General features: G+C 37.8%; 3 protein-coding genes across 4 annotated transcripts in view; 2 read left to right on the top strand and 1 right to left on the bottom strand.

Moving 5' to 3' along the window:
* Window positions 1-4,083: 4,083 nt before the first annotated feature.
* LOC127434676 (trichoplein keratin filament-binding protein-like) lies at window positions 4,084-26,378 on the bottom strand. Its single transcript, XM_051687587.1, has 13 exons — window positions 26,231-26,378; window positions 13,676-13,888; window positions 9,919-10,129; window positions 9,763-9,819; window positions 9,356-9,424; window positions 8,180-8,353; window positions 6,887-6,999; window positions 6,742-6,808; window positions 6,421-6,593; window positions 6,249-6,330; window positions 4,951-5,136; window positions 4,444-4,587; window positions 4,084-4,350 (listed from the first exon to the last, which is right to left on the bottom strand). The coding sequence occupies exons 2-13, from the start codon at window positions 13,864-13,866 to the stop codon at window positions 4,318-4,320; spliced, it is 1,500 nt and encodes a 499-aa protein (XP_051543547.1). The 5' UTR covers window positions 13,867-13,888; window positions 26,231-26,378; the 3' UTR covers window positions 4,084-4,317.
* LOC127434684 (glycolipid transfer protein) lies at window positions 16,678-25,112 on the top strand. The gene is made up of 5 exons (XM_051687600.1): window positions 16,678-18,416; window positions 20,414-20,472; window positions 20,572-20,705; window positions 23,261-23,411; window positions 23,599-25,112. Exons 1-5 carry the CDS (start codon window positions 18,314-18,316, stop codon window positions 23,779-23,781), a joined length of 630 nt encoding a protein of 209 aa, XP_051543560.1. The 5' UTR covers window positions 16,678-18,313; the 3' UTR covers window positions 23,782-25,112.
* LOC127434669 (transient receptor potential cation channel subfamily V member 4-like) overlaps window positions 25,727-27,924 on the top strand; it is a 31,487-nt gene continuing 29,289 nt past the window's right edge. For both annotated transcript variants that reach the window (XM_051687564.1, XM_051687573.1), the window contains exon 1: window positions 25,727-25,984. The gene's annotated coding sequence lies outside the window, so the exon portion shown is untranslated. The remainder of the gene's footprint in view (window positions 25,985-27,924) is intronic.

Below are 27,924 nucleotides of genomic sequence, written 5' to 3' on the forward strand. Positions count from 1 at the left end.
CTGGCCATTCTCTGATGACCTCTCTCATCAACAAGGCATTTCTGCCCACAGAACTGCTGCTCACTGGATGTTTTTTGTTTTTGGCACCATTCTGAGTAAATTCTAGAGACTGTTGTGCGTGAAAATCCTAGAAGATCAGCAGTTACAGAAATACTCAAACCAGCCCGTCTGGCACCAGCAATCATGCCACGGTCCAAATCACTGAAATCACATGTTTTCCCCATTCTGATGATTGATGTGAACATTAACTGAAGCTCCTGACCTGTATATGCCTGATTTTATGCACTGCACTGCTGCCACATGATTGGCTGATTAGATAATCACATGGATGATTATTGGTGCCAGATGGGCTGGTTTGAGTATTTCTGTAATTGCTGATCTCCAAGGATTTTCACACACATCAGTCTCTAGAATTTACTCTGAATGGTGCCAAAAACAAAAAACATCCAGTGAGGGGCAGTTCTGTGGATGGAAACACCTGGTTGATGAGAGAGGTCATCAGAGAATGGCCAGACTGGTTCGAACTGACAAAGTTTACGGTAACTCAGATAACCGCTCTGTACAATTGTGGTGAGAAGAATAGCATCTCAGAATGCTATTCTGAAATATGGGTTGGCGCTGTTTTGGCGGCACAAGGGGGACCTACACAATATTAGGCAGATGATTTTAATGTTGTGGCTGATCAGTGTGTACTAAATGTTGAGTAAAATGCCTCACTCTTTGCACTAATCTACAAACATTGATTTTGTTTTTAAACACTGTTCATGTTTTGTGGATGTCTGTGAATTCTCTTAAAATCGAGTCTTTAGTTCAGCCTTAAAATCAATCATATCTATACTGAACATGCAGGTTATGCGGTTTATAGGCCTGATTTAGGTATAAATACATTGAGCCTGTGGGTTTAAGTAAATATGTATTAAGTGTGAATCCTATGAATAACAAGTCATAAATCAGTGATTATGGTATTTAATGTAGGAAATTAAATCTGCCTTGTCTCATTTGAATTGACCAGTCTGAGGCAGCTATAATCCAGTTTGTTTTTTTGATGGTTTAATTATTTTTTTGTTTTGTTCTGTACATTCACGAACAGTGCAGAGACAATCAGGCTCTCTCCACCAGCAGATTAATGTTGTGATTGTGTTGAATTACATGTGTGTTAGTTTTAGTGTTTTTCATACCAGGAAAAGATAGGCCACGTTCACACAGCAGCAGAATAGGGTTGTCAGGCCTGTTTTGGGTGCTTAATACGGTTACGTTCACACACAGGACAGTTATTTACGGGTGTGACAACAGCATTCTATAACGTTCTATAGTCATTCGTTCATACAGAAAGCATTCGAAATGCTACTGTTCACTGTTGTATGAACGGGACATTTCAAGACTCACACCTTTAAGTAAATACAGTTGTCAATCGCAAACACTGACTTTGTGAACGTAGCCATAGTTTACCATATAATATGTTCAGTTCAGTGTTTGGCAGCTTTTAATTTGTCATTTCCTCTCTACAAAGTTGAAGTATTGGTCAAACCTGATCAAATTAGTCCTGCCAAAAGGTTGTGTGGTGGGCCGCTCATAGCTCAGTGTTCCCTTGTTTGAGTGTTTGTAGTTGTTAAAATCGACTGGTCTTCCACTTATTAATATTATTGCTATGTCTGTGTTTAAAAAGAAACAAATGTTTTCTTTATTTTTAAAATAAACCTAATTTATAATTTTGACCCCAAGTTGTTGCTCCAGAACTTTTTTTTTTTTTTTGTTCATATCAGAAACTGAGCCATATCAAAGTCTTTTTAGCAAGTCAGTCCACTGTCGGCCATCTTTGGAACACTCCCGGGAGCAGGGGCGGTTCTAGAGGGGCTTGACCAAAGCCTGGCCCCCCATGTGCCCCGCCACTCACAGACACCCCACCCCCGGTCGGACGATATAACACTCACCCCACAGAATAACCACGGTGCCCGGCCCCCCCTGTAAAAAAAAAAAAACCCTGGCACCGCTCCTGCCTGGGAGGCTATTTCCAGTCATGCTAGTGCAGCTTCTATGGCAGACCTGGGCAACTTACGGCTGTGAGCCAGATCCGGCCCTCCACATGGTTTAATGTGGCCCGCAGCTCATTTATCCTAAAAGCGTTTTTTTTTTTTTCATTGGATATTTCAGTTATCTTGCATTGGGACCTAACGCGCCTCCACAAGCTTTTAACATGCTCAGGGTTGCCAGATAAGAGACGCAAACCCCCAATTTGAGATTTATACTTGCGGAAATTGGAAATATGTAATAATGTTATACTTATTCTGGCAACCATGCACGCGAGTGTGCTCTTTCTAGCTCTTGCTTTCCCATTTGAACAAACTTGGCGATCTCTAGTGCAATATTCTGCCCAAGGAAAAGTGTTATACAGCCACTCTCTCCATTCTTGAGGCTGCTTGTGATTTTTGGTGCTACTAAGTTTGCAGGTAAACCTTCTCAGTGATGAAATTAAATATAAAAGTAGATCTCAGCATCATTGACACGCGGAGGGGTAATCACTGACACTCGAGAAAAAGCAAGCGATAGACAAATATGCATATGTATTTTTTATTTGTGCAATTTAGAAATTATGAAGTCCCCTCGCACCTGTATGTTAATCTAACTCTTGCAGTAATCATTTATCATAGTCATGCAGCCTGTTTTATTCAGTTGTGTGCTAAATGGAAAGTCAAACCATTGATGAGACCAGCATCATGACACTTTTAGCGTGTAAACGGGTAATGTTTTGAGAATAAAATATGTAAACTCGCCTGCTTTGCGACAAACATTAAAAGTTCTATAATTTTCGATTGTTTTTCATTAAAACCTTGATGTAGAGAGTGTTAAATTGAATAATAAATTAACAGGGATGTAGAGATGGTAAAATAAATAATTTATAATAAGCTCAGCCTTTATTCAGTTTTTTTAATGCCTGTTAGAAAAGTATCTACCTTTGTAGAGCAATTCAACACTTTAGGCAATTGCAGAATAGTCTCAATAGTCACATATGCACTTCAGAAAATTAAGTACACAACTATTTCTGGGCTTAAAAGATACAAAAAACACATAAATGCAGAACATTGTATCTCAAAAGCAATACAATGTGACCCCCTATGCACTACTTAAAGCCCGATGTGGCCCCTTTACCAAAATAGTTGCCCACCCCTGTTCTATGGGGATGGGGAAATACTGAAATCTCAAAAACTGTTTGCCAATCTTACGCTTAAATGACATATTTCAAATAAGCAGTAAAACCTGACAACACTGGAATCATAAATTGTGCTTCTTTACCTCAAATTACACACACACACACACAAAAAATGCAATTTCCCCGGCTTGTATAGCTAATGCTCATGCGTTCTGGAGTTGATTGACAGGTGATGTCTATATTTAAAAGGTGATTGGCTCTTTTACCTGAAGGGCGGGACTTCCTTTCTACATCCGTTGAACATTGGGTGCTTGGAGCTGCTTGGTTGGGCATTCCAAGTTCTCCCATTCATTTTAATGGAAATGGCCCATCTCTACGAAATAAATAGTCTCTGGCCATATTGATAAACTGATAAATAAACAAAACCTCATCTGGGATTATTCCTTTTCCTACAAAACTCCTCTAATTCTGTAAAATAGCACTGTGCTATTTTAATTAGCACTTTAGTTTAATCTTAAAACTGGATTCATTTTGAAATTAGCATTACAACAGCATTCTTTTAACACTAGAGGTTTTATCTTAGCGCTTGCTGTCTGCTTTGAAACTCAAGAAAAGGACCATTCAAGAACATAAATCTAAGCATTTCACTTAAGACTCTCAATATTATTTGCACCAAAGCTACACTCCACCCGAGAAGCAGGCCATTTACAGTGTAGACAGCTTTGTTTATTATAACACTCACTTGCATTGTAGACTTCATGTTTCTTTTTTGCATATTAATAGTTGCACTGATTGGTAATGGCCAGTTATAACGCAGTTGATCAATTTTCTTTATTAAAAACCTTAGTTGGCATTGAAATTGATCTGTAAATAAAGCACATAAAAACAAACCTACGAGCAAGCAATAGTGTGATGCATATGCAAAAATGAGAATGTTCCCACATAACTATTTTATTACAGACATAATGTAAATCATAAATGACCATAAACAATTTATGATCCATTAATATTAAAAGCATCTCTAACAGGAGAACTGGCTCTAAACCAGGATATAAAGTCACCATGGACATAGATATCCCTGATTATGAATCAAAAACAGTGCTCGAAGATACTCCAAGCATCTAGTAGGGGAAGTGGCATAAAGATTGAACTTCCTCTGTAAAGCGCTTTTATGTCCATGCTGACCGTGGTCTGCCGTGAATCTGCCATGATGAAAAAAAGATTTGATTACTGGACTTTAAATTGACTAATTTCAAATAAACACTGAGGCTTCATGAACACTAATCTTGACTCACTCTCTCCTGGTAACCCTGTTGAATAATTCTCTGTGTCTCAAGCTGAAGCTCCTTCTCCTGCAGCCTAAGCTCCTCCCTTTCCTGTGCTTCTTCCTGCTCACGTCTTTGTTGCTCCTCCCACTGTTCCTTGCGCCTCTGCTCCACCTGTTGGACAAATACATTCTTTAAAAACCCCTGAACATCTTTAAACCACAAACTATAAAGCGTAAATCAATATTCTGCCTGAGTAGTGTTACAATTAGTGGTCGACCGATACTGATGCTGGTCATATCTAGAGAGCAGGGTGGCCTATTAAATTGTTATGAAGATATTATGGCTTATTTTACACAGTATTTACTGAAATTAATTTTTGGAATGGAGAAAATTTGATTATCCATTGACAAGGCTGTAAGTAGAATGACCACTTTTAATAAGCCAGTCGGCTCAGTTATTAGCCGATGTCGATAAACCAATACCATACAATTAATTGGCCTGACCAATATTTTGGTCTATTACTAAGTTATATACATGTGCATCGATGTCGTGCATGCGTGTTGTGCGGGCTCCCTCCTGCTCCTCCCTCTCCTGGCGTAGGGTGAGTCTGTCTTGCTCCAGCTGTTGGATGAGCTCCTCTCTCCTCCTCAGAGACTCCTCCCTCGCCAGCCTGTTCTCCAGCATACGTTCTTCCAATTGTTGCTGACGTCCCGTCAGGACCTACCAAACATAGTCCAAGAAAATCTCTAAACCAAACAGACAGATCTTAATTCTAGCTTTTTAACTATATTATTTGTGAACATATAGGGAATTAATTATGTTTATTACCATTACATAACTGTTTAATTCTAATTAGTATCTCATTTAAAGGTGAAGTATGTAATTCCTGGCCATTGCCAGCACCTACGGTAACAGCTGCAAAAATAATGATTGTTTTCAAAAATACAGCCCACAGAGGGCATGAAATACACTCACCGAGAACTTTATTAGGAACACTATGGTCCTAAGAAAGTGCCCAAGGTTCGAAGTCTTGTGCATGCTGAGATGCTATTCTGCTCATTACAATTGTACAGAGGGGTTATCTGAGTTACCATAGCTTTTCTGTCAGCTCGAACCAGTCTGGCCATTCTTCGTTCACCTCTCTCATCAACAAGGTGTTTCTGTCCGCAGAACTGCTGCTCACTGGATGTTTCTGGCACCATTCTGAGTAAAATCTAGAGACTTTTGTGCTTGAAAATCCTAGGAGTCAGCAGTTACAGAAATGCTCAAACCAGCCCGTCTGGCACCACAAATCATGCCACGGTCGAAATCACTGAAATCACATTTTTCCCCGTTCTGATGGTTAATGTGAATATTAACTGAAGCTTCTGACCTGTATCTGCATGATTTGATGAACTGCACTGCTGCCACATGATTGGCTGATTAGATAATTGCATGAATAAGTGCTCTAATAAAGTGCTTGGTGAATGTACAGTATGATCTCAGTAAAACAAGACAAAAAATTATAATAATTGCCTCTGCGGGATTCGGAAGTTCCTAAACATATTTTTTTTTATACAACATTGTTTCTGCAAATCTGTTATGTGCTGCCAAGGGATAGAAATTACACACTCCACCTTTAAATTAGATATTAAATTAGAATTCTACAGTTATGTAATGGTATCACCTTTAAAAGTGGTAATATAATCACCATCTTATTTACATGTGGTATACAAGCAAAGAGCAGTGGCTTCATCAAGATAAGAAAATAAGAAGAAAGGAAAAGCACAGTCTGATCATGTGACTGCTGATCTGTTGGCCATCAGCCTCAGTCACGCTGTGCTCTGTCTCACCTCCCGCATGAGTCTCTCTCTGGCTCTCCTCTCTTTCTCCCACTCTGCCTCTCTCTTCTCCCAAACACGCTGAGCTTCCTCCCTGATGGGTGGAAAGCCAAAACAGAGTATGAGCTTAACTTACAGGTAGGAGTGTATTTAGTGTCTAATCAAACATCTTGACCCTGCTCACCGATATAAAATATCAAACTCGGCCTCCCTCTCCCTCTCAAGCAGGAGCTGCTCTTCTATGACTCTCTTCATCCAGGCAGCGTCCGCTACCGCTCTTTTTCTCCTGGCTTTCTCCAGACTCTGCTCCTCCATCTCCCCCTCCAGCAGTGCAGCCAGGAGCTTACGGTCTGCCTCCTGGTGGACACATATGGAATTACAGTCACTGAGTCCATATATTTCAAACCTTCATTCAGTTTTATGATTTAAACATAGAACAGAAAGTATTGGCAAAAAAAAAAACAAAAGGGGGGGTCAAATCTTTAGTTTAGTTTCTGTAACTTACCAACTCCTCCTGCACCTGCTGTGCTCTTCTTTTTAGCTGAGCCCGGTACTGCCGAGTCAGGAAATGCCTATGGGAGTAGAGAAACATGGTTTAGCCAAAAGCAGGTGTGCAGAAGGAGGTCTCTTATTATGTCTAATAATTTTACCCAAACTCAGTTTTCCTCCTGGTCTCTTCCATCCTCCTCCTCTCATCCTCCAGTTTCTCGAGCTCCCAGCACTGTGACATCAGAGCATCCTGTTCCTGCTTAAGATGCTCAGCCTGGACACATACACATACACACACACATACAATAAATGAATTGCAGAATATAAAACAGATAGTTCTGATTTTAAATTCTGATTGAATGAGTCATGTACGAAGACATGTAAAATAAAATGTCAATATGCACATCAGTTGAATTCTACATGATGCGGCCCGATACTGCGTTGCATGGCAAATGTAAACAGCCTACAGTTAGGGTTATGATAAACTCTATTACTTGGTGGAAGAACAGTTTATTCTGATAATTATTTTTGAGGAACAGTTCACCCAAAAATGAAAATTCTCTCATTTACTCACCCTCATGCCATCCCAGATGTGTTTGACTTTCATTCATCTGCAGAACACAAATGAAGATTTTTAGAAGAATATCTCAGCTCTGTAGTTCCATACAATGCAAAGTGAATGGTGAGCAAAACCTTGAAGCTCCAAAAAAGCACAAAGGCATCATAAAAGTAATCCATACGACTCCAGCTGTTTCATCCATGTCTCGATTACACTTCCTAGCGCCATCTAGCACTCGGCGCATATATCAAGTACTAGGAAGTGTAATCAAGCTTGAAATCGTGATGGTGCGATAGCAAGATGTACAGTGAAAAGGAAGTAATGTTTTGGTCTGTTCTCACCCAAAACCGATTGGATCACTTCAGAAGACATGAATTAAACTACTGGAGTCTTATGGATTACTTTTATGCTACCTTTATGTGCTTTATGGAGCTTCAAAATTTTGGTCACCATTCACTTGCATTGTATGGACCAACAGAGCTGAGATATTCTTCTAAATATCTATGTTTGTGATCAGCAGAAGATCAGAAAGTAACACATCTGCAATGGTGTGAGCAAATGATTCATTTCGGGGTGAACTTTTCCTTTAATAAATATAAATATTTTTTGAAAATTGTCATATTGTTGTTGCCGCAGTTATATAAAAGCTTCCCTTTGCATTGTGTCTTAGATCATCATGCCTATGGCCTCTTGTGACTTGATGTGTTTATTTGCTACTATTCATGTGAAATATCATCTAATATTTTCTGTTCCAGTAGTGCAGCAGTGAGTTCCAACTTTAATGTAAAAATAAACACAAACAACATGTGTTTTGTAGTGACACACACTATTTTTTATTTTATTCTAAGATCTTTTCCTTTAAAAGAGATACTAATTAGTAATACTAATTACTTACTTCCTGTTCTCGTAGTTTAAGCTCTTCCATCTGCTTACGGAGATCCTCCGCTCTCTTCATTTCCTCCTGTCTTCTTTTCTCCTGTTCTTTCTTCATTCTTTCCAGAGCTTCCTGTCTGGCCCTCTCATACTCATTCTCAACACGCCGTTTGTCCTCCTGAGCTCTCTCTTCAGCCTGAGGGATACAGAACACAGTTACGGTGTATTTATGAGTTGCAACAAATTTAGTTAAATGTGGTAAATTAGTTAAATGTCAGAACTAATATTTTGTCAAAGAGTCAGAAACACTGAACATGTTAAACAAAACAAAAAAAATCTTATTTCCCCAAACTGTTGTTCATATTATGATTCATACATAGTAAATGTCAGTGGTTTACAAAAGTGAAGATGTTAGTTCAGGGTTAGTTCACCTAAAAATGAAAATTCTCATAATTTACTCACCCTCATGCCATCCCAGATGTCTATTACTTTCTTTCTTCTGCTGAACACAATCAAATATTTTTAGAAGTATTTCTCAGCTCTTTAGGTCCATACAATGTAAGTGAATGGGTGCCAGCATTTTGAAGCTCCAAAATCCACATAAGGGCAAAATAAAAGTACTCCAGACAACTCTGGTGGTTAAATCCATATCTTCTGAAACTATTTGATAGGAATGGGTGAAAAACAGATCAATATTTAAGTCCTTTTTTTTACTATAAATTCTCCTTCCTGATCAGTCAATTTCCACTTTTCTTTTACTTTCTCATTCTTCTTCAGTTTTTGGTGATTCACATCCTTCTTGCATATTGCCCCCTAAAAATGACTTAAATATTGATCTGTTTTTCACCCACACCTATCATATCATGTCTGAACACATGAATTTACCCACTGGAGTCATATGGATTACTTTTATGCTCACTTTATATGGATTTTGGAATTTCAAAATTTTGGCACCCATTCACTTGCATTGAGAGGACCTACAGAGATGAACTATTCTTCTAAATATCTTAATTTGTGTTCTGCAGAAGAAAGAAAGTCATACACATCTGGGATGACATGAGGGTGATTAAATCATGAGAGAATTTTTATTTTTGGGTGAATTATCCCTTTAATGTTATATGATGCTAAACTGGGCAGCACTTGTGCATGAGCCGACATGGCTGCACTGGCATTTAAGACCTCCTGTAACCTTGTTTACCTGTTTTTTCTCCTGCTGTTGAACCTGCCACTGGCTCACAACGTGATCTTTGTGCAATCCTGACTCAACCTGTGGGCACAGAAGACTGATTAAACAATGGCTCACAAGTGGTGTACAGAACCAAATCCCGAAATCAGAGTTACAGATCAGTCATGGAAGAAACACATCACAAGCCCTATTAACTTACAGTACAGTCACGTCTTGATCTTGATTTGAGGGATTAAAAACAAATTCACACAATCTTAGTATATTTGCTTAATCCTTAAGAACCAGAGCCCTCTTCCATTAACTGTGTCTACTAAAGCTATCAGCAGATATCAAACATAAAACAGGCACTTAGAAAATTACCTTTTGTAAATACTCATAACTAACTGACAAGTCATCTACATTACTAATGTATCTCTGACCTTCCGCAGTTCTGAGTTGTTCTGCTTCCAGTGCTCCTTCAGTAATTCCTGTGCCAGCTGGAGAAGATAAATCATATATGTATTATATGTAAAAAGAGGGGTCTGGGGACAACATAAAATCTAAAAAAATATATTTTAATATTTAAACATACATACATTTTTCCTCCTCTCTTCCCTGGCAGAGCGGAGGGTGTCTGTTTTTTCCACCAGCTGTCTGGTCAGCGTGGCCCTGTCTGGGAGAACAGTTCTGAGCTCGGCCTCCAGCTGGTCTCTCTCCTCCTGGAGCATCATCCTCAGACGCTCCTTGCGCTCCTCCAGATTCCGCTGCTTCTCCTCTTTCATCCTTTCCCGTTGAAATGCTGACATACTAACAATCCAATGAAAGGAGAAAAGAGATTTTTAAACCTATTATACTGCCCTACAAAGCCAAAACATAGCAAGTAAGCCAACAGTGAAGCTGAGAAAAATGGCTTCAAAGTTGTTGTTTTTTCCCCCCAGACAAGTATGGATTATAAATTTGTCTCAGTGTTTTCTCTGAATCTGAGCATAGCTGAGCCAAACCTGTCAGTCACAGGACAGATTAGGCTAAAGTCTATGAGAACTGAGTTTGGTGCAAATGTGCAATTACTGTGTTTTGCCTTTGCAATGCAGTCTAAAAAAAGCCACATCAAATCCTTAGTTACTTAATTTGTTTTTATGCAAAAGCCAGTTAAGTTTGTTTAAATTTAAGTGAAACTGAGAATTAAAATATTTTTTAAAAACTCTAAAGTCTTACCAAGCTATTCATCCGATCAGAAGCTTGACACTAGGCAGATGACACCACAGAAAGTGGAACACAATTAAATGTATAATTGGATACAATTTGGATAAAGTGATTTATTTCACTTCAGATAATGTACCAGTACCTAATTCATTAGTATTTAATTTGGATAAAGCTACAAAGTTTGTAACAACACACATCATAGCTTGTACTGGGCACAGTCTACTGATAAATATGGTAATATATGTTAGGATTTGAATATGATTTCATACTTTTCATCTTTGCTCAACCCCAAAAAGTAAGAGCCTTCTAACACCTACAAGGTATTAAAGGGATAGTTCACCAAAAAATGAAAACTCTCTCATCATTTACTCATCCTTATGCCATCCCAAATGTGTATGACTTTCACAAGCAGAACACAAACGAAGATTTTTAAAAGAATACCATAGCTTTGTCGGTCCTCACAATGCAAGTGAATGGTGGCCAGAACTTTGAAGGTATAAAAATCATAATGGCAGCATAAAAGTCTTCTGAAGCAATATGATAGGTGTGGGTGAGAAACAGATCAATATTTAAGTCCTTTTTTAACTGTAAATCTACACTTTCACTTCAACATTCTGGTGTGGAATTGACTTGAATTTCACATTCAGCCACCCACTGGTCGGGGCTGGTCAAATGTGGAGATTTATAGTAAAAAAGGACTTAAATATTTATCTTTTTCTCACCCACACCTATCATACTGCTTCAGAAGATATGGATTTAACCACTGTAGTTCACGCATTGTATGGACCTACAGAGATGAGATATTTTACTAAAATATTTGTTTGTATTCTGCAGAAGAAAAAAAGTCAAACACATCTGGGATAGCATGAGGGTGAGTAAATGATGAAATAATTTTCATTTTTGGGTGAAGTATTCCTTTAAGTCAAGTATTTTGGCAAGAAGATACTAAGATTCGAAGGTCATTGTATGACTGTGGAAGGATCACACAAGGGTAGTGTGTGAATTTAAAGGAAAAAATTTATGATTAGATTACTGTATGGCAATACAATACACCTTTGAATAAATAAATAATACAAATATACATATAGGCCCATTCAACCTTGCACCTTCAAAGGAATAGTTCACCCAAAAATGATAATTCTCTCATCATCTATATGTCGTCACAAACTCGTATAACTGTCTTCCTTCTGCACAATCCGCAGAACACAAACAAAGATATTTTAATCGAGTTATGATGTCTGTTTGTCCATACAATGCAAGTGAATCATGACCAAATCTTCAAGCAACAAAAAGGACATAAAGGCAGCATATAGGTAAACCATAGGACTCCAGTTGTTCAATCTGTGTCTTCTGAAGCGATGTAATCAATTTTGGGTGAGAACAGAGCAAAATACTTCTTAAAACTCCTTTTTTCACTGTACATCTTGCTATGCAGTCTGTAGGCACGATTATGATTTCAAGTTTGATTACACTTCCTAGTGCTTGACGCATGTACAGAGTGCTAGATGGCACTAGGAAGTGTAATCGAGCTTGAAATCATGACCACCAAGGAGGCTGCTGATGTCATGATTTATTGTGAAAAAGGAGTTGTATTTTGGTCTGTTCTCACCCAAAACTGATTGGGTCACTTCAGACGACATGGATTAAACCACTGTCCTTTTTGATGCTTTAAAATTTGATCACCATTCACTTGCAATGTATGGGCAAACAAAAATCATATCTCCATTAAAATATCTTTGTTTGTGTTTGTGGAAGAGAGAAAGTCATACGAGTTTCAGATGACATAAGGGTGAGTAAATATTTTGAGAATTATAATTTTTGGGTTAACTATTCCTTTAAAAGACATATATACACTGGCGGCCAAAAGTTTGGAATAATATACAGATTTTGCTGTTTCGAATAAAATAGGTACTTTAATTCACCAAAGTGGCATTCATCTGATCACAAACTATAGTCAGGACAATACTGATGTAAAAAACATCACCATCACTATTTGAAAAAAGTCATTTTTGATCAAATCTAGACAGGCCCCATTTCCAGCAGCCATCACTCCAACACCTTATCCTTGAGTAAATATGCTAAATTGCTAATTTGGTACTAGAAACTCACTTGCCATTATATCAAACACAGTTGAAAGCTATTTGGTTCGTTAAATGAAGCTTAACATTGTCTTTGTGTTTGTTTTTGAGTTGCTACAGTACGCAATAGACCGGCATGTCTTAAGGTCAATATTAGGTCAAAAATAGCGAAAAAGGAAACGGCTTCCTCTAGAAACTCATCAGTCAATCATTGTTTTGAGGAACAAAACAATGCGACCCAATCGGTTTTGGGTGAGAACATGCTTGAAATTGCCAAAAAACTGATGATTTCATACAAAGGTGTACACTACAGTCTTCAAAGACAAAGGACAACTGGCTCTAACAAGGACAGAAAGAGTTGTGGAAGGCCAGATGAACAACTATATAAGACGATAAGTACATCAGAGTCTCTAGTTTGAAAATTAGACGCCTCACATGTCCTCAGCTGACAGCTTCATTGAATTCTACCCGCTCAACACCAGTTTCATGTACAACAGTAAAGAGAAGACTCAAGGGTGCAGGCCTTATGGGAAGAATTGCAAAGGAAACGACACTTTTGAAACAGAAAAACAAAAAGAAAAGGTTAGAGTGGGCAAAGAAACACAGACATTGGACAACAGATAATTGAAAAAGAGTGTTATGGATCTTAACCCCATTGAGGTTTTGTGGGATCGGCTAGACTGTAAGGTGCGTGAGAAGTGCCCAACAAGTCAGCCACATCTATGACAAGTGCTACAGGAAGCGTGGGGTGAAATGTCACCTGAGTATCTGGACAAACTGACAGCTAGAATGCCAAGGATCTGCAAAGCTGTCATTGCTGCACGTGGAGGATTTTTTGACGAGAACTCTTTGAAGTAGTTTAAGTATTTTTTTTTATTTTTTATTGTAACAGTAAATTTTCACGTTATTAATGTCCTGACTATACACTGTGATCAGTTGAATGCCACTTTGATGAATCAAAGTACCAATTTATTTATTTATAAGTACAAAATCGGTACATTATTCCAAACTTTTGGCCGCCAGTGTAATTTCAACTGTACTTCTTCAAGAAAATCTACTGATTCATCAGTACCTGCGCTGGAAGGATTGCCGTGAGCTCCATTGCGCCTGTTTGCTGCTGCGGACCTCCTGCTCTCTGAAGTACTGAGAGTGCAGCTCCCACTGCTGCCTCCAACGAGCCTCCTGCTCCCGCTGCCGCACAAACTGCCTCTCCAGAGCCCGCACTCGACCGGACCAGTGCGCCGACAGCGTCGGTAAAGCCATGGATCTAGACTGCTGAACCAGTCTGTGCAGGCAGAGTTTAGTTCTCAAGCTTTATTTCTGACCACAACCAGCCTTTTAAGGATATGACTTTACATGCAATACTTCATTGACCTAGTCAGCGATGTTTTATCTATTTAGATGCAGTGATTGTAAAAACATTAATGTTTACATTAACGCGTATTATATTAACGCGTATTATAATCGCTTGCACTGCAAAAAATGTCAACTCTGCTTGCCAACTCAGTTTGAAAACGCACGATGAAAGCTTTTACTTTACCACACTGATGTGAATGTCTTGTGGTGTTCTTCTAATATAAATGTGTAATATGAAAGTGAATACTGTAATGTTTTTTGTAAGAAAAGCAGTTAACGACAGCGGGTTCATAAACAAAACAGTAACAAAAGCGAAGCGTTTCACTTGGTTACGGTTATACTTCCTGGTTACCTACGGCGAGCAGTGAGGAACAAACAATCTTCTTCTTCTTTTTCTTTGAGGTTTTACGGCAGTTGACATCCACAGTGTTGCATTACTGCCACCTGACCTTCCGTTTTATCCTCCCTCAGTGTCCATTCATTTTAAAGCCTTCTTTCCAGTCCAGTCGTCCTTTAAACAACTAAATATATATTTCTTCCCTTGATCACTGTCTCCACATTCTAATATACTTTTAATATTGTCCTGTACCCGCCCTATTTCCCATAATTGGTCATAATTTCTTGCCTTTCATGTGTAAATTTCCTGCATGACATTAAGGATATGCTCAGCTGTCTCATCCTCATGGCACTGATCACATACACCCATTTGATGTTTTCCTATGATGTAAAGTGTACTGTTAAGGATACTGTGCCCAATTCTCAGCCTGCTTGTTGTTACTTGCTCTTTCCGTTTTGTTCGCCTACTTCTTAACATACCTACTCTGTTTTGGATTGAGTGTAAATGTCTCCCTTTTATTGCGTTATCCCAACGCTGCTGGCATTTTTTATTTACTTTTCTCCACACTATGCCTTTCAACAATTTCCTTTTTGACTGCTTCCTTTGGCAATTTGTCTGCTCTCTCTCTCTCATTTCCCATGATACCTGAATGTGCTGGGACTCACATGAATGTGATATTTTCCCCTTGCCTTACTATTCTTGAATTAGCAAACAAGATACTCTGCCTGTACCTGTATTAATGCTTCTGCCAACACAGAATCACTGCATATTAACATATTAATATAGTGCTGCAACTAGCCTGTTCAATCCACTTTAATGCCATCAACATGGCATATAATTCAACAGTATACACATTAAAACAATCAGATGTTCTCTTGTTAAATCCCACTTTGTAGCTAGGCACAACAACTGCAGACAGGATCAAACAATACGCTCGGTCTTCGTCTTTACGTGGAATGCGTTCCATTCAGGAGTGATCATCCAAATTATTTTCTAAACGACCTCACAGCATGGCTATCGTTATTGTTCTCCCTTCGAAGCGCTCTTCAAAGGTATCATCTATGCCGTTTTGGATGCAGGGGGTGACTGAGTTCAGAGTTGACAGAGCGAAGAGAGTGTCTTCAGTGGCACTTGTGGGTTATGTAGCATGTGAAACACTCACACATTTCTACAATAATGTAGTAACTCAATATTTAATATTCAATAAAAATTCACTTTCAATACAGCTCAAACAAGAGTGTAATGTAAGACTCTTCTAGATGAATCAGAATGAATGGAAGTACAAATTAAATGCTTTCACATGATCTTTACAGAATACAAATATGAATGTTTGCGTGATTACTTAACATAGTAATAAACATGTTATTGCAATAATAGTAGGGCACAATGGCGCTAAAGGCTCCCCTAAAATGCTCGTTTGATTTTATACAAAAACTACAACTACCACAGGACTTTCCTAAACACCTGTTTGTCACTATACACTGCAATATTTTCCTGTTCCATGAGATCATTGCGTGTAATGTCTGAAGGTTGATTTTGAGGCAATTTGATCTAATATTTAAAATGTATTATTAATATAGCAAGTAAATGTAGCTATGAAAATCCTGAAAATTATCACATTTATTTTGAGACAAAATACTTATTTGTCATTTTCAATTTTGTTTTAGGTGATTATATATAATAGAAAATTAATAACTGTCCAATAAGTGAAAGGAATGTATTAGGGGTAAAAAGCCCCCCTGTTGCAGGGGCTAAAGGCCCCTATAAAACACATTGTTTTTTCTTAAGTGGGGGAAATAGATTTGTTATGAAAAATATTAAAAGTGGGCTCACACTGACTGATCCAATCACAATGGAGATTAATTTGTTAATAGAATACTTGAGATGTTATGAAATGTCAAATGTGATTGAAATGAACAAGAAATTATGCACTCTTTTCTGAAGTGATTATTTTGAATCAGAATTATCTTAATTTGTTACTCAAAAAAGCATCTTGCTGTCTTAAACGTATTTGCATAAGTTGACAAATTGTGCCCTATAACTATTGCCCTGTTATCTACACTATATTAGTATAACCCCCTGGGGGCCTTTTACCCCAAGTGAAGGAGCCTTTTACCTCAGGTGTGGGGTAAAAGGCCCACTCGCCACCTTTTTTTATTCAAAATAATGGGCCATTCCCCCAGTGGCCATTAAAATGTTTCAGTTTCAAAATGAACAGAAACTTTCTGGAAGAAAGTCCCAAGAATTCAGGCATGTTGACCCTTCCATAATATTCACAAGTCGGAATGAATCTGACTTTTAGTCTTCTCTTGATCTGGACATGCATGGAAGGTGACAGCAGTGACTAACACTTTAGAAGATTACATCTTTAGAAGATTACATTTTGATTGAAAATGAGCAGACAATCAGTTCAGGTGTGAATTAAGAGCGGGCTCTGGTGGCAGTATTAATAAAGAGAGAATGACATGACTTTCTGGGTCATTGTGAGTCAAGCCCTACCTGTGAATGAATTAAACATTGCATGTGAATATTTAATGGTGACCAGATAATCGTGTCTAATTGTCGTCAGAAAGACTCCCTGTTTAAACGTCTAACGTCATTAGCTGGTTAAAGGACGTTTTAATTATTAACAGGGTGAGGCCCTAAACTTTCAGCAGAGATTCAAACCTGAGCTGCTCTTTGATTATTGTATTCCCTTTAAATAGTAAAGCAGAAGTAAGAAGCGATTCTTAACTAGAAGGAAAAAGCAAAAGATCTAGATTTTTTTTTTCTACCTTGTATTAAATAGTTAACCTGAACCTTTTTTATCTGCCTATGAAGGTAATCCATAGAGAAGTAATTTATAGCTTGTTTTTCAATAGACTTTATACAGAGTAGCACCATACAGTATAATAGATATGAGATATATAGAATGAAAACGAGGCTGTGAGGGATTGAACTACAGTCAGAGACTATTTTCCCCCGAGACGGTACACTTGTATTAAAACGAACAGAAGAAATTGGAATTCCCAATATGGCTGATGTAGAAAGGAAGTCCCGCCTTACAGGTAAAAAAGCCAATCACATTTTACAGTAGATACAGATATTGCTTGTCAGTCAACTTGGAAATGCTCATGTGCAGAAGCTGGACCAGGCTGAAAAATAAAAATAAAAAGATAGCGTTTTTAGCGTGTTCTGAGCCGAAGAAGCACAATTTATGATACCATTGTTGTCAGATTGAACTGCTGATTTGAAATGTGTATTTTGATCGTAATAACGACCAAACGTTTGGGAGTTTTCTGTCTTTTCTCATTCAATTGTATAGGAACTGTACTTTTATGCCACTTGTCTCCATGAAAAATAGCTGCCAGAGAGCATTCAAAGTTGGCCACAGAGTGGACTGGCTTGCCATGAAACAGCTTTGTCACAGTCTCTTCAATGTCCCAGATAGATCACATCTACTTTTCACAAATTTTTGCTTACATACTAAAAATTGTTTGGAAACATTTTTAAAAAAAAAAAATGTCTTCAAAGTTTCGTCAGCATACCGATTTAAACAACAGTTATACACATCCCTCACAGCCTCGTTTTCATTCCAATTAAAAAATAAATATGCCGCAATAGTTTGCTTCTGTAATAGTTAGAGAAAATAAATGCAGATTGGTCTGGAAAATCAAAACTTGGTGGAAGCCTTTTCATGGGATAGCGCATCTTCAGCTGAAATCATAATCAGTTTATAAACGATAAACGTTAACAGTTTTGGCCCCGCCTCCAGTGATGTGATTGGCTCTTCCGCACCCACCTGTTGAACGTTTCCGCGAAGAGTTCGCATGTATTTGCATAAAGGGGCGGTTCAGGGGGCAGTCCAACTGTTCAGCGCCACAAGTAGCAGAAGAACTGGAATAGTAAAAGAGCTGTCTGTCCGGTGGAAGTTCCGGGTTCTGTCTTTAATTCCTTCTTTGTTGTCCTCGTCTTATTTTGTCGGCAAAAAAATAAAATAAAATAAAATAAAATAATTTTGGCCAACTTCAGGTAAACATGGCTCTTCTAATGGAGCACCAGTTCCGGCAACTTCCAGCCGACAAACAAGTGGAAACCCGGCCGTTTCTTGAGGCAGTGTCTCATCTTCCTCCTTTCTTCGGTAGGTCCTTCCGTCATCTGTCATAGTTTGTGAGCTCTGATTTGAGCGTGAACGCATGGGCTGTCATGACCCGGCCTGATTCGCTGGTTTTTCAAATGATCTTTGAGGCAACATTTTGAGGTTTAAAGTTTATTTTATTAACTTTCCATAACACTTTCCATCTTATTTGTATCTATCAGTAACTGGTTTAAAACCTATCGACAACAATGACGAAAAGTACTTTTTTAAAACAGTTGTTGCATTATTTTAAGCTAAAATAGCTATTTTAAATTGTTTAATGTTTGTATTCATACTCCTTATTGGCCATGTAACAATGAAATGCAAGCATGCTGATCCTTTCATATCTATTCAAAAGACATTAAAGAAAAAGAAGGTTAAAGTGTTTCCATTACATGATAATATACTTTTTATTACAGTAATCAGCATTACTTAAAACTCCCAAGTGCATGTTATCGGATTTTCATGGGTTTTCCAACTCCTTGAACAGGGGTGAGATTTTCCACTCTTGATCAAATCCAAAAGTGTTGTGCAGAAGTTGATAGTAAAGTCTTACAAAGCCTAGCTGTGAAGCAGAAGCCATTGTGTGGCTATGAGGACTAATCTTTTTTTGGATCAAATTTCTTTTGACAAAGCAGGGCACAAAACTATTGCATGCATAATTTAATCCGCTGCCCTCGAATTCAAGTTGAGAAAAATTGATTAGTTTGGTGTTGAGTTGCCCTGGTCTATTCACTGGTAGAACGGAACATCAGAACATCTTTGTTCAAAGCCTCATTTGGTTTTAATATGACAAATGCATTTGAAATTCATTTGCCACTTGAAACGCCAAGCCTGGGATGTTCCGATTAGCTCTCAATGTTCTCTTCTATTTTTTTTTCCGGCTGCCCCTGAAAAGGGTCATTTTAACTGGGTATGACTGATAAGATGAAAAAGCTTTGACGTGACACCCTAGAACAAAGTTTAACAAGAACAAGTGAATTCAACAATAATTGTGTAATTTCAGGCAGTGATTAAAGAAATATTCATTAATTGTGATTGGAGAAATCTGTTTGATTGTGTGATGTCACAATGTGATTGGGGAAATGGGTTGTGTTATGGATTTCTATAACTCCCGCAGAAAGACAGTTAGGCTTCCCTGCCCTGGTTTAGCACTCACACATTATCAAAAACAAAACCAAAACAAAAAAAACAAAAAAACTGTGTGAAGTATAAACACCAGAAAGAGCAGGAGGGTGGGGTGGCATTGTTAGACATGTGAATGAATGTGTGTTTTGTTTTTTTGTGTGTGTGGAAATTCTAATGTACTCATTCACAGTGAAAAAGCCTGAGTTTAGGAGCTTGTTTGGAATCCGCTGTAACCAGAGAGGCTCCTTTTGCTAACAGTACAATGGTTCAACTTCACTGATGACCCAGGTGTCCATGTTGGCTTTTACCCCAGACTGCAGAAAATATTCCTACTGCATTTGAAGATACTACTCTCACTTTAGAAACACGTGCTGTACTATATTACTTTCTAAAGCTTTTATTTTTTTAAAATCTAGGCTGTGAGTAACCATTCCACAATAAACAATTGCAAAATCTTGTAAAACAAGAACTCTAATACAGCATTTGTCAACTAATTTACAGTAATTTGTTAGGAATGGAAACATTGAATGGAGCTGCGGTGTTTCCATTTCCAATGGTGTTTATTTCATTATCAGACCTGCAATAGATTCACTCTCAGTGTGTTAATTGGAGGTTCTGAAACTTTAATGAACCGCATGGGTGCTTTCAGAAATCTGTCATGCTCACTAAGCATGCTTAATTATTCAGAGTTGTTTTTTAAAGGCGGTAATGTCAGAGTTCACCCTGAGTTCTTGCATGGGAGCAGAAATGACGATACTTTTACCATGTATCTGTCACATTCCTGTAAGATTCTTGCATGTTAAAAGAGGATTACTTCACAGCTCCTGCAAAAGAATGCTGCATTCTCTCATTTTCTTCTCATCTTTGCATAGATTGCCTTGGTTCTGCAGTTTTCTCCCCTATCAAGGCTGATATTGCGGGTAACATAACTGTAAGTTCAGCACGTGACACATATGTGGTTGATGATAAGCATCAAACTATATAACTTTTACAACCAGAACTCCACCCACCCTTCTGATGCTTCTTACAGAAAATCAAGGCCGTGTATGACACCAACCCCACCAGGTTTAAAACCCTGCAGCAGATTTTGGAAGCAGAGAAGGAGATGCATGGAGCTCAGTGGCCAAAAGTAGGAGCAACACTTGCCCTCATGTGGCTAAAAAGGCAAGCCTGGGCCTGAAACTTTGTGTGTGTGTTGTTTGTGTGTGTGTGTGTGTGTGTGTGTGATTTTTGAGAAGTGAAACACTTAAGGAAGGATTTTAAAGATTTTTTTAAAGTGAAGTTTCATTTGCACTAATTTAAACTAAGAATAATCCACAAACAGATCAAAACAAAAGTAATAAATGAATGAGCTTCAAAACAGTGTCTGCAACTGAAAGATATATTTTATATAATTTTTAGTATCTTTTATATCATTTTTTACTTCCATTAAAATAAAAATGCGCTACACTTAAAGGAATTGTTCACCTAAATGTGAAAATTCTGTTAATTTACTCACTTTAATAATTCCAAAACGATGTGATTTTCTTTATTCTGAGATGTTTTGCAATTGAAATAGTATTTATGAGCTTTTTTTTGTTCTTTTAAGTTAAAGTGAATGGGTACTGGGGCTGTCAAGCTCCAACAAAGACAAAAAAGCAGTATAAATGCCTATGCACAATAAACGTGAATCTTTGTTGCGATTTCTCACCTCAAATAACATTTTGAATCGAAACAATGGATTCCAAAAGAGCCATTCACACCTGGAGCAAACATTCACGCCGAATTGTGCGCCAACAAAGTAAAGCTTCTTTTTCTTTTTTTAACAGTGAGTGTGTCCATTTTGTTTCTTCAACGGGCGATGAAATGCTTTGTCCAATAAAATATGAGCTTTGGATCACGTGAAAAGAGATGCTTCAGTTACCAAAACCAGCGCAACAGATGGCACTAAAGCAAAGAAATCTGCTTTGCCATTAAATGCTGAAGGAACTCAAGGAAGAAATCATGATGTTGCATCGAGAACTTGTATTTCATTTTCATAAATGCCTTAAAAACTATAAAAAAATGAAAATAAATTCTCATATCGGCTCGGCTCTGGCACATTTTGGTGATTCACATTCTTCATGTATATCGCCCTCTACTGGGCAGGGAGAAGAACTTCTAGGTATAAGGACTTAAATATTGATCTGTTTCTCACTCACGGCTATCATATTGCTTATGAAGACATGGATTTAAACACTGGAGTATGGATTACTTTTATGCTGCATTTATGTGCTTTTTGATGCTGCAAAATTTTGGCACCCATTCACTTGCATTGTATGGACCTACAGAGCTGAAATATTCTTCTAAAAATCATTAATTGTGTTCTTCAGAAGAAAGAAAGTCAGACACATCTGGGATGGCATGAGAGTGAGTAAATGATGAGAGAATTTTCATTTTTGGTTGAACTATCCCTTTAAAGCATTTTTTTTGCCATGAATTCTCTTATACCTCTAATATAACATACATCACAGTATATTTTCCTTTGTATTACCTTTTTAATAAACTTTACGGATCTTAAGTGTTTTTCCTCACCAAATATTAATAACATTAATGCTAACGAACTGTTTGTCATTGTATCAAAATGCATTTGTATATCAAAAACAATGTGGTGTTTCCACAAAATCGTTATTTACGTGCAATTGTTAATTGTCGTTAACAGCTGTGCTGTCATTGGCAAGTATTAAATTATGTAATAATGGGTCAGATTGAAGATGAGTTTTGTTGGGTGAGACCTGTGTTTTATTGCTTGCATTATGTAGACTCTTTCAGTGTTTAAATGTCATTAAGTTTAATTAGTAACAAGTTTTCAGCAAATGCATACCACATGTAGAAATACATGCAATAAGATACAATCTGTATTGTTCCAATTGACAACATCTGTCACAACAGTCATTATATGTGTGTGCATAACACAGTGATTTTAAACAAATGTAATTAACCCAAGTGTATAGAGAATGCCTGGCAGTGGCATGTAATCAGCATTGTTCCAAATGATAACATGTTTTAACCGTTAGTATATTGTATTACACTCGATTCTTTCTAATCACCTCTCAGACTACGTACATATGATAATACTGCCAGTCAACTCATCCAGCAGGTGAACTGAAATAGTTTGTGAAGTGTCTCAAATGTGTCTTCATCACTGCTGCAGCTTGTTAGGAAGTCTGTTTTCTTTTTTCGATCTGCTTGTCAAGTACTTGTTCTTCTCATCCGTCATAGGGGAATGGCAGACCAGCTCAAAGCAGACCGGAGTGAAATTGCTTGTCGATTAGCGGCACTTAATGCAAAGGCGTTAATGTGCTAACAGCGGTCTTTCGCGTCGCTTTCGATGCGCAAGGGCCATTCGTCTGCGATTCACCTCTCATATCGCATCACTTTTTGTGTGCAAAGGCCTTAAAAGTACAATAAAAGTAGACCATATGACTTGTTCACTGTATTAAAAGTTTTCTTAAGCCATATGTCCAAAATTTAAGTTGTTATTCACTGAAAATGTTCCCCCCTCCATAGCTCTCAAATCTCATTTGTGTTAGATATGGCACTTAGTGATTGATTATAAGAAATGCAAAAATCAATGGCATTTTGGCATCATGGATGCCAAACCTGCCACAACGCACCTTCCTGGGCCATATTTTTGGGCAAAATATTCGGTTTCAACAGTTCCATTTAAATGAATCCTGTTTACATTATTTTTCTGTTAGGGGTCTTCGCTTTATCCAGGTTCTTCTCCAGAGCCTCGTAGATGGGGAAAAGGATGAAAACAACCCTAACCTCATCAGAGTCAATGTCACCAAAGCGTATGAGATGGCTTTGAAGAAATATCATGGCTGGCTTGTTCAAAAGCTCTTTAAAGTAAGCTTCATTTTAAAATCAAAATCAGTTGAAATTTGGAAATTGACAATGTTTAATATTTCTGTTAAAAATATCTTTTGTAGCACTGTTGTTCATCTTCCAAGCAGTGAAATGTAGATTTTTCTCATGACTATACAGGTAAATAGTTAGAAAAACCTATTGAGGTTGTTCCTGTTCGTTCTTATAGGCAGCACTATATGCAGCTCCATACAGGTCAGATTTCCTCAAAGCTCTGTCTAAAGGGCGAGAGGTTAAGGACGAAGAATGCTTGGATAAAGTACGGCAGTTCCTCGTAAACTTCACAGCTACTGTTGATGCCATTTATGAAATGTACACCAAGACGAATGCAGAGCTGGACTACACTGTGTGATCTCTCTTTCACAAACGAGCAAACTTCAAACATCACCTTCTGCTCTCCCAGCGGATCACTGTTGCCTCCTATTAGACAACTCTGTCTCCTCATTGGACCATTCTTCTCTCCCACTGGATCATGCATCTCTGCAGTGTTTGGTTTTGCTTTCCCTTGGGGGACAATTAAGGTCCAGGCTGCTGAAGACTTTTTGTCTGTCATTGTACCGCTTTTATCTTAAGCTGATGATTAAGCTTTGGCCTTTCTTTAAAAAACAGTGTTCTGAAAAATCTCAGTTTGCAACTTGTTGAGAACTTGTTTTATCTGTCACTCATAATCATTTTTGGTTCTGGTTTATTTTTATTACACATGCACTTGGTGGACATGTGTATTAGTTGTGTACTGTATGTGTTCATTTACTCAGACAACAACAGACTGCAAATTAAGGTTTTAATTAAAACATTTCTAATCCTTGCATTCTCTTTAACCAAATATCTGACACTGACCGCATTGCTGTAATTTTTACTTTGATCTGTTTTATGAAAAAGATAAATACTTGAATGTGAACTGTTTAACATGAAATGCAAAGAAATGATGAAGCCACTCTATTTAGTGGTAAAAGTGTTAAATTCTACAAGACATTCTATGTTGACAGGAATGACTGATAATCTTCATAGACTTATGCCATATCCTACATATTCAGTTGAAAACTCAGCTTTCCGTTGCCTGATGTCATCATTTTCAAAAGTATGCGGAACTACAGAACATTTTAATTTTCTGGGAAGTTCAAACGTTGCAAAATCAATGTGTTTTCAACTGAATATGTATAAGAGTGGATGTGGCCTTAAGCGGACTTGTGTTTATTTGTATAATGTAATGGAGCGTTGTTGATTTTTTAATTTTTTTATTTCCTAAATAATCAAAGGCTAGAATTATATGAACTGTTTAGAAATATATGTTAATTTATTTCAACCCTGTCTTGACCCTGTTGAGAACCAATGACTCTAACACTGAAAAACAACAATAATTCTCTAATGTCATACATTTCAGTTCTGTCACATCTGACACCAAAGCAGCAGCAGTGATTTCACTGGATACATTCTGGAGATTTTATTTTAACCAATGGATGTTTCAGTGAAAGTCTGAAAAGAAAAGATACTGATTCCGATTATCTCATTGTCATAGAGGACAGACAAAACAAAAGCAGAGCCCTACAAGACTCAGTGTGGTTGTATGATGCATTCAGGCGCTGTTTCGCTTTTCCACTGCAATGTATCCTCTTATTGTGTCTTACATTGATCATAGCATGTGTAGCATATTTCAAATCTAATTAAAAGCATGTCCTCGCATAAGCCTTTTTTTTGCTGTGTTTTCCTTTTATTCCTGCACTGAAAATGGTTGTAAAGTTAGATCTTTGGTATGTAGCAAATTAGGAATGTTAATTCTTATTGAACACCAGAACACCAATTCATTTTCCACATGTAAATGGAAAGTTAAACATTGATTGTATAGTTGTGTTCCTTTAAATACACTCCAGTACTGTATGTGCACTCGCATTTATGGGGCTATGAACAGCCTCAGAGCAGCGCCTTCAAGCGAACACTAGAGGGCGCTGCTCCCAAAGTTTTGCATTTAGAGGCGTCACAGAAAAAGCTTGACGCAACGCAATGTAAAATAGCCAACCAACCGGTCATACTTGTTTGAAAGACCTTATTTTTCCATATATGTGTAGCATGGTGATTATACGTTTGTCTAAATATAATTAAAATGACCAAACTAAAACTATTAAAGTTGTTTTTACAACCATATTAAAATAGTTAAAATAAATAGATAAAAATACAGGCAAACACCGTGGATAATGTTCAAACAGGTAGCAAATTACAAACTTACCACAACAAATGTAGTTTTAAGAAAAAAATAAAATAAAATAAAGTCTCTTTCAATAATATTACCAGTTAAAATTTATATTTTTCACGAAGGTGGTTCCCACCACACCTATACCGCTAATTTTTACAGGTTCCCATTCAGTGGGCGGTGAAAATCAAAACTTCACATAATCACCAGTCACTTTCTCCCATTCCGTCTGTTGGAAAGATGAAGCTTTGATAGTTTCCCAATGCGCTGCTCTACGGAACCCATCTGAGATCTGAGCTCATGCGCGGAAAATAAACAAGTGATTCTACATATAAGAAGAAAACTTCTGAAAGTTCTGTCATCTTTACGGGTGAGGTGCTTTTCCTATCATTGACTTTTGATTGCTTTTCTCAATGTCGAGAGAGAGATTGCAAATCCACTTTAAATAGTGTAAAACCATCCAAACCTCTTGGAAAAGTTGGACATTGTTGTAAATGTTACTCATGTAACTGTTACTCATGTTTTGACTTACTAGCGCATCCTCAAAAGCGGAATAAGTGTTCTGACTAATGCAGCTCTGGCAAATGTTTTGAATAGTATAATTCAAACCAGTTACCTTTAAAGAAGTCCAGAACTTCCTCTTCCCATTGTACCTGATTATCTCCAAATCAGATTGTTGTTTGTATCCACATTCAGTGTTTACATGGACCTGTTTGACATGCACAGATCAGTTATGCAACGTGCTTGTGTCCTCCTTCCTTCTCAGAGTTTGTAATTTTACAGTGATTGCAATGGAAACTCTTTGGATCACTTTCATTTCCCCCACAACCTCATGCTTTAGCATAATCTCAAGATGGACCACAGCTGTTTGGCTCCTTGGAGATGTAAGTTTTTTGACACTGAGAAGGAAGTCTAAATCTTTCCCAACTCTTATCTACTTCTATTCTATGTAGATAAAATTGCCTTTTTCAGTGGCTGTTCTATTGCTCATTAGGTCTACTGTTTACGTGCTCTGACGCACCATCAGCACATCCTTCTTATTCCCAATACACAGAGAGATTACATAGGGCATCACACTCCCACATTGTCAGAGCTGATCAAATCCTCTCCTCTGTTTTCACTCAGTGGTGATAACGGGCTGTACTGGAGAGAAGCTCTACTGTAGCCCAAATTTGGATAGAGCTTGCCATGCCAGTAGCAGTAACTGTGGGGCTTTGTGTTAGATTTTCCACCGCACGCTTAGCAAACAGAAGGGGCAAATGAAAACCTCTATACTGAACAGAGCACAGCTTATGGAGAGAGTGAGAAAGCCTGCATCAGTATCATTGGTGTAATCTTTGTTAACTAACATGGGAGAATATTTGTGGTGTAAGAAGAGATATTTGTTAGTGATTAGACATAAATGCAGGGCCGTAGCTTGTGAGGTGAAAGGTGGTAACGATTCTAGGGTCCCAAAGGTCCAGGGGGCACCACAACACATTCAAAACTGTTATTTTTTTAATAGATAAGGGGCCCAGAGCAATATACAGTCAGCAGGCCCAGAATTCCTTACTTCGGCCCTGCTTAAATGTTCTCAGATGGGATTTCTAGAAAAGAGCTTATGCTTTAGGAGTGACTCAAACATGCCTGAACAGGACTTGTTCTTGTTGAGATGAGCTCAATCACTGAGACCTGGAAGACAACACAACTCTAGATCATTTAATGTTCCAAACATTAAAGGGATAGTTCACCCAAAAATTATATTTTAGAAGAATATCTCAGCTCTGTAGGTCCATACAATGCAAGTGAATGGTGATCAGACATTTGCAGCTCAAAAAAAATCACATAAAGGAAACATAAGTAATCGATAAGACTCCAGTGGTTAAATCCATATCTTCAGAAGCGATATGATAGGTGTGGGTGGGAAACAGATCAAACATTTAAGTCATTTTTAAACTCTAGATCTCTACTTTCACTTTTACATCTCAAAGTCACATGTCGTACCTGTTTAGTTTTACTTTCACATCAGAAAGTGCATGTTCAAATGGCGATTTAGAGTAAAAAAGGACTTAAATTTTGATCTGTTTATCACCCACACCTATTATATTGCTTCTGAAGACATGGATTTAACCACTGGAGTCATATGGATTACTTTTGTTTCCCTTATGTAATTTTTGGAGCTACAAAGGTCTGCTCACCATTCACTTACATTGTATGGACCTACAGAGCTGCAATATTTTATCTAAAAATCTCCATTTGTGTTCTGCTGAAGAAAGGAAGTCATTCACATCTGGAATTGCATGAGGGTGAGTAAATGATGAGAGAATGTTT

The sequence above is a fragment of the Myxocyprinus asiaticus genome, chromosome 4 (genome assembly GCF_019703515.2).
Source record: "Myxocyprinus asiaticus isolate MX2 ecotype Aquarium Trade chromosome 4, UBuf_Myxa_2, whole genome shotgun sequence".
In the NCBI taxonomy this organism is placed as follows: domain Eukaryota; kingdom Metazoa; phylum Chordata; class Actinopteri; order Cypriniformes; family Catostomidae; genus Myxocyprinus; species Myxocyprinus asiaticus.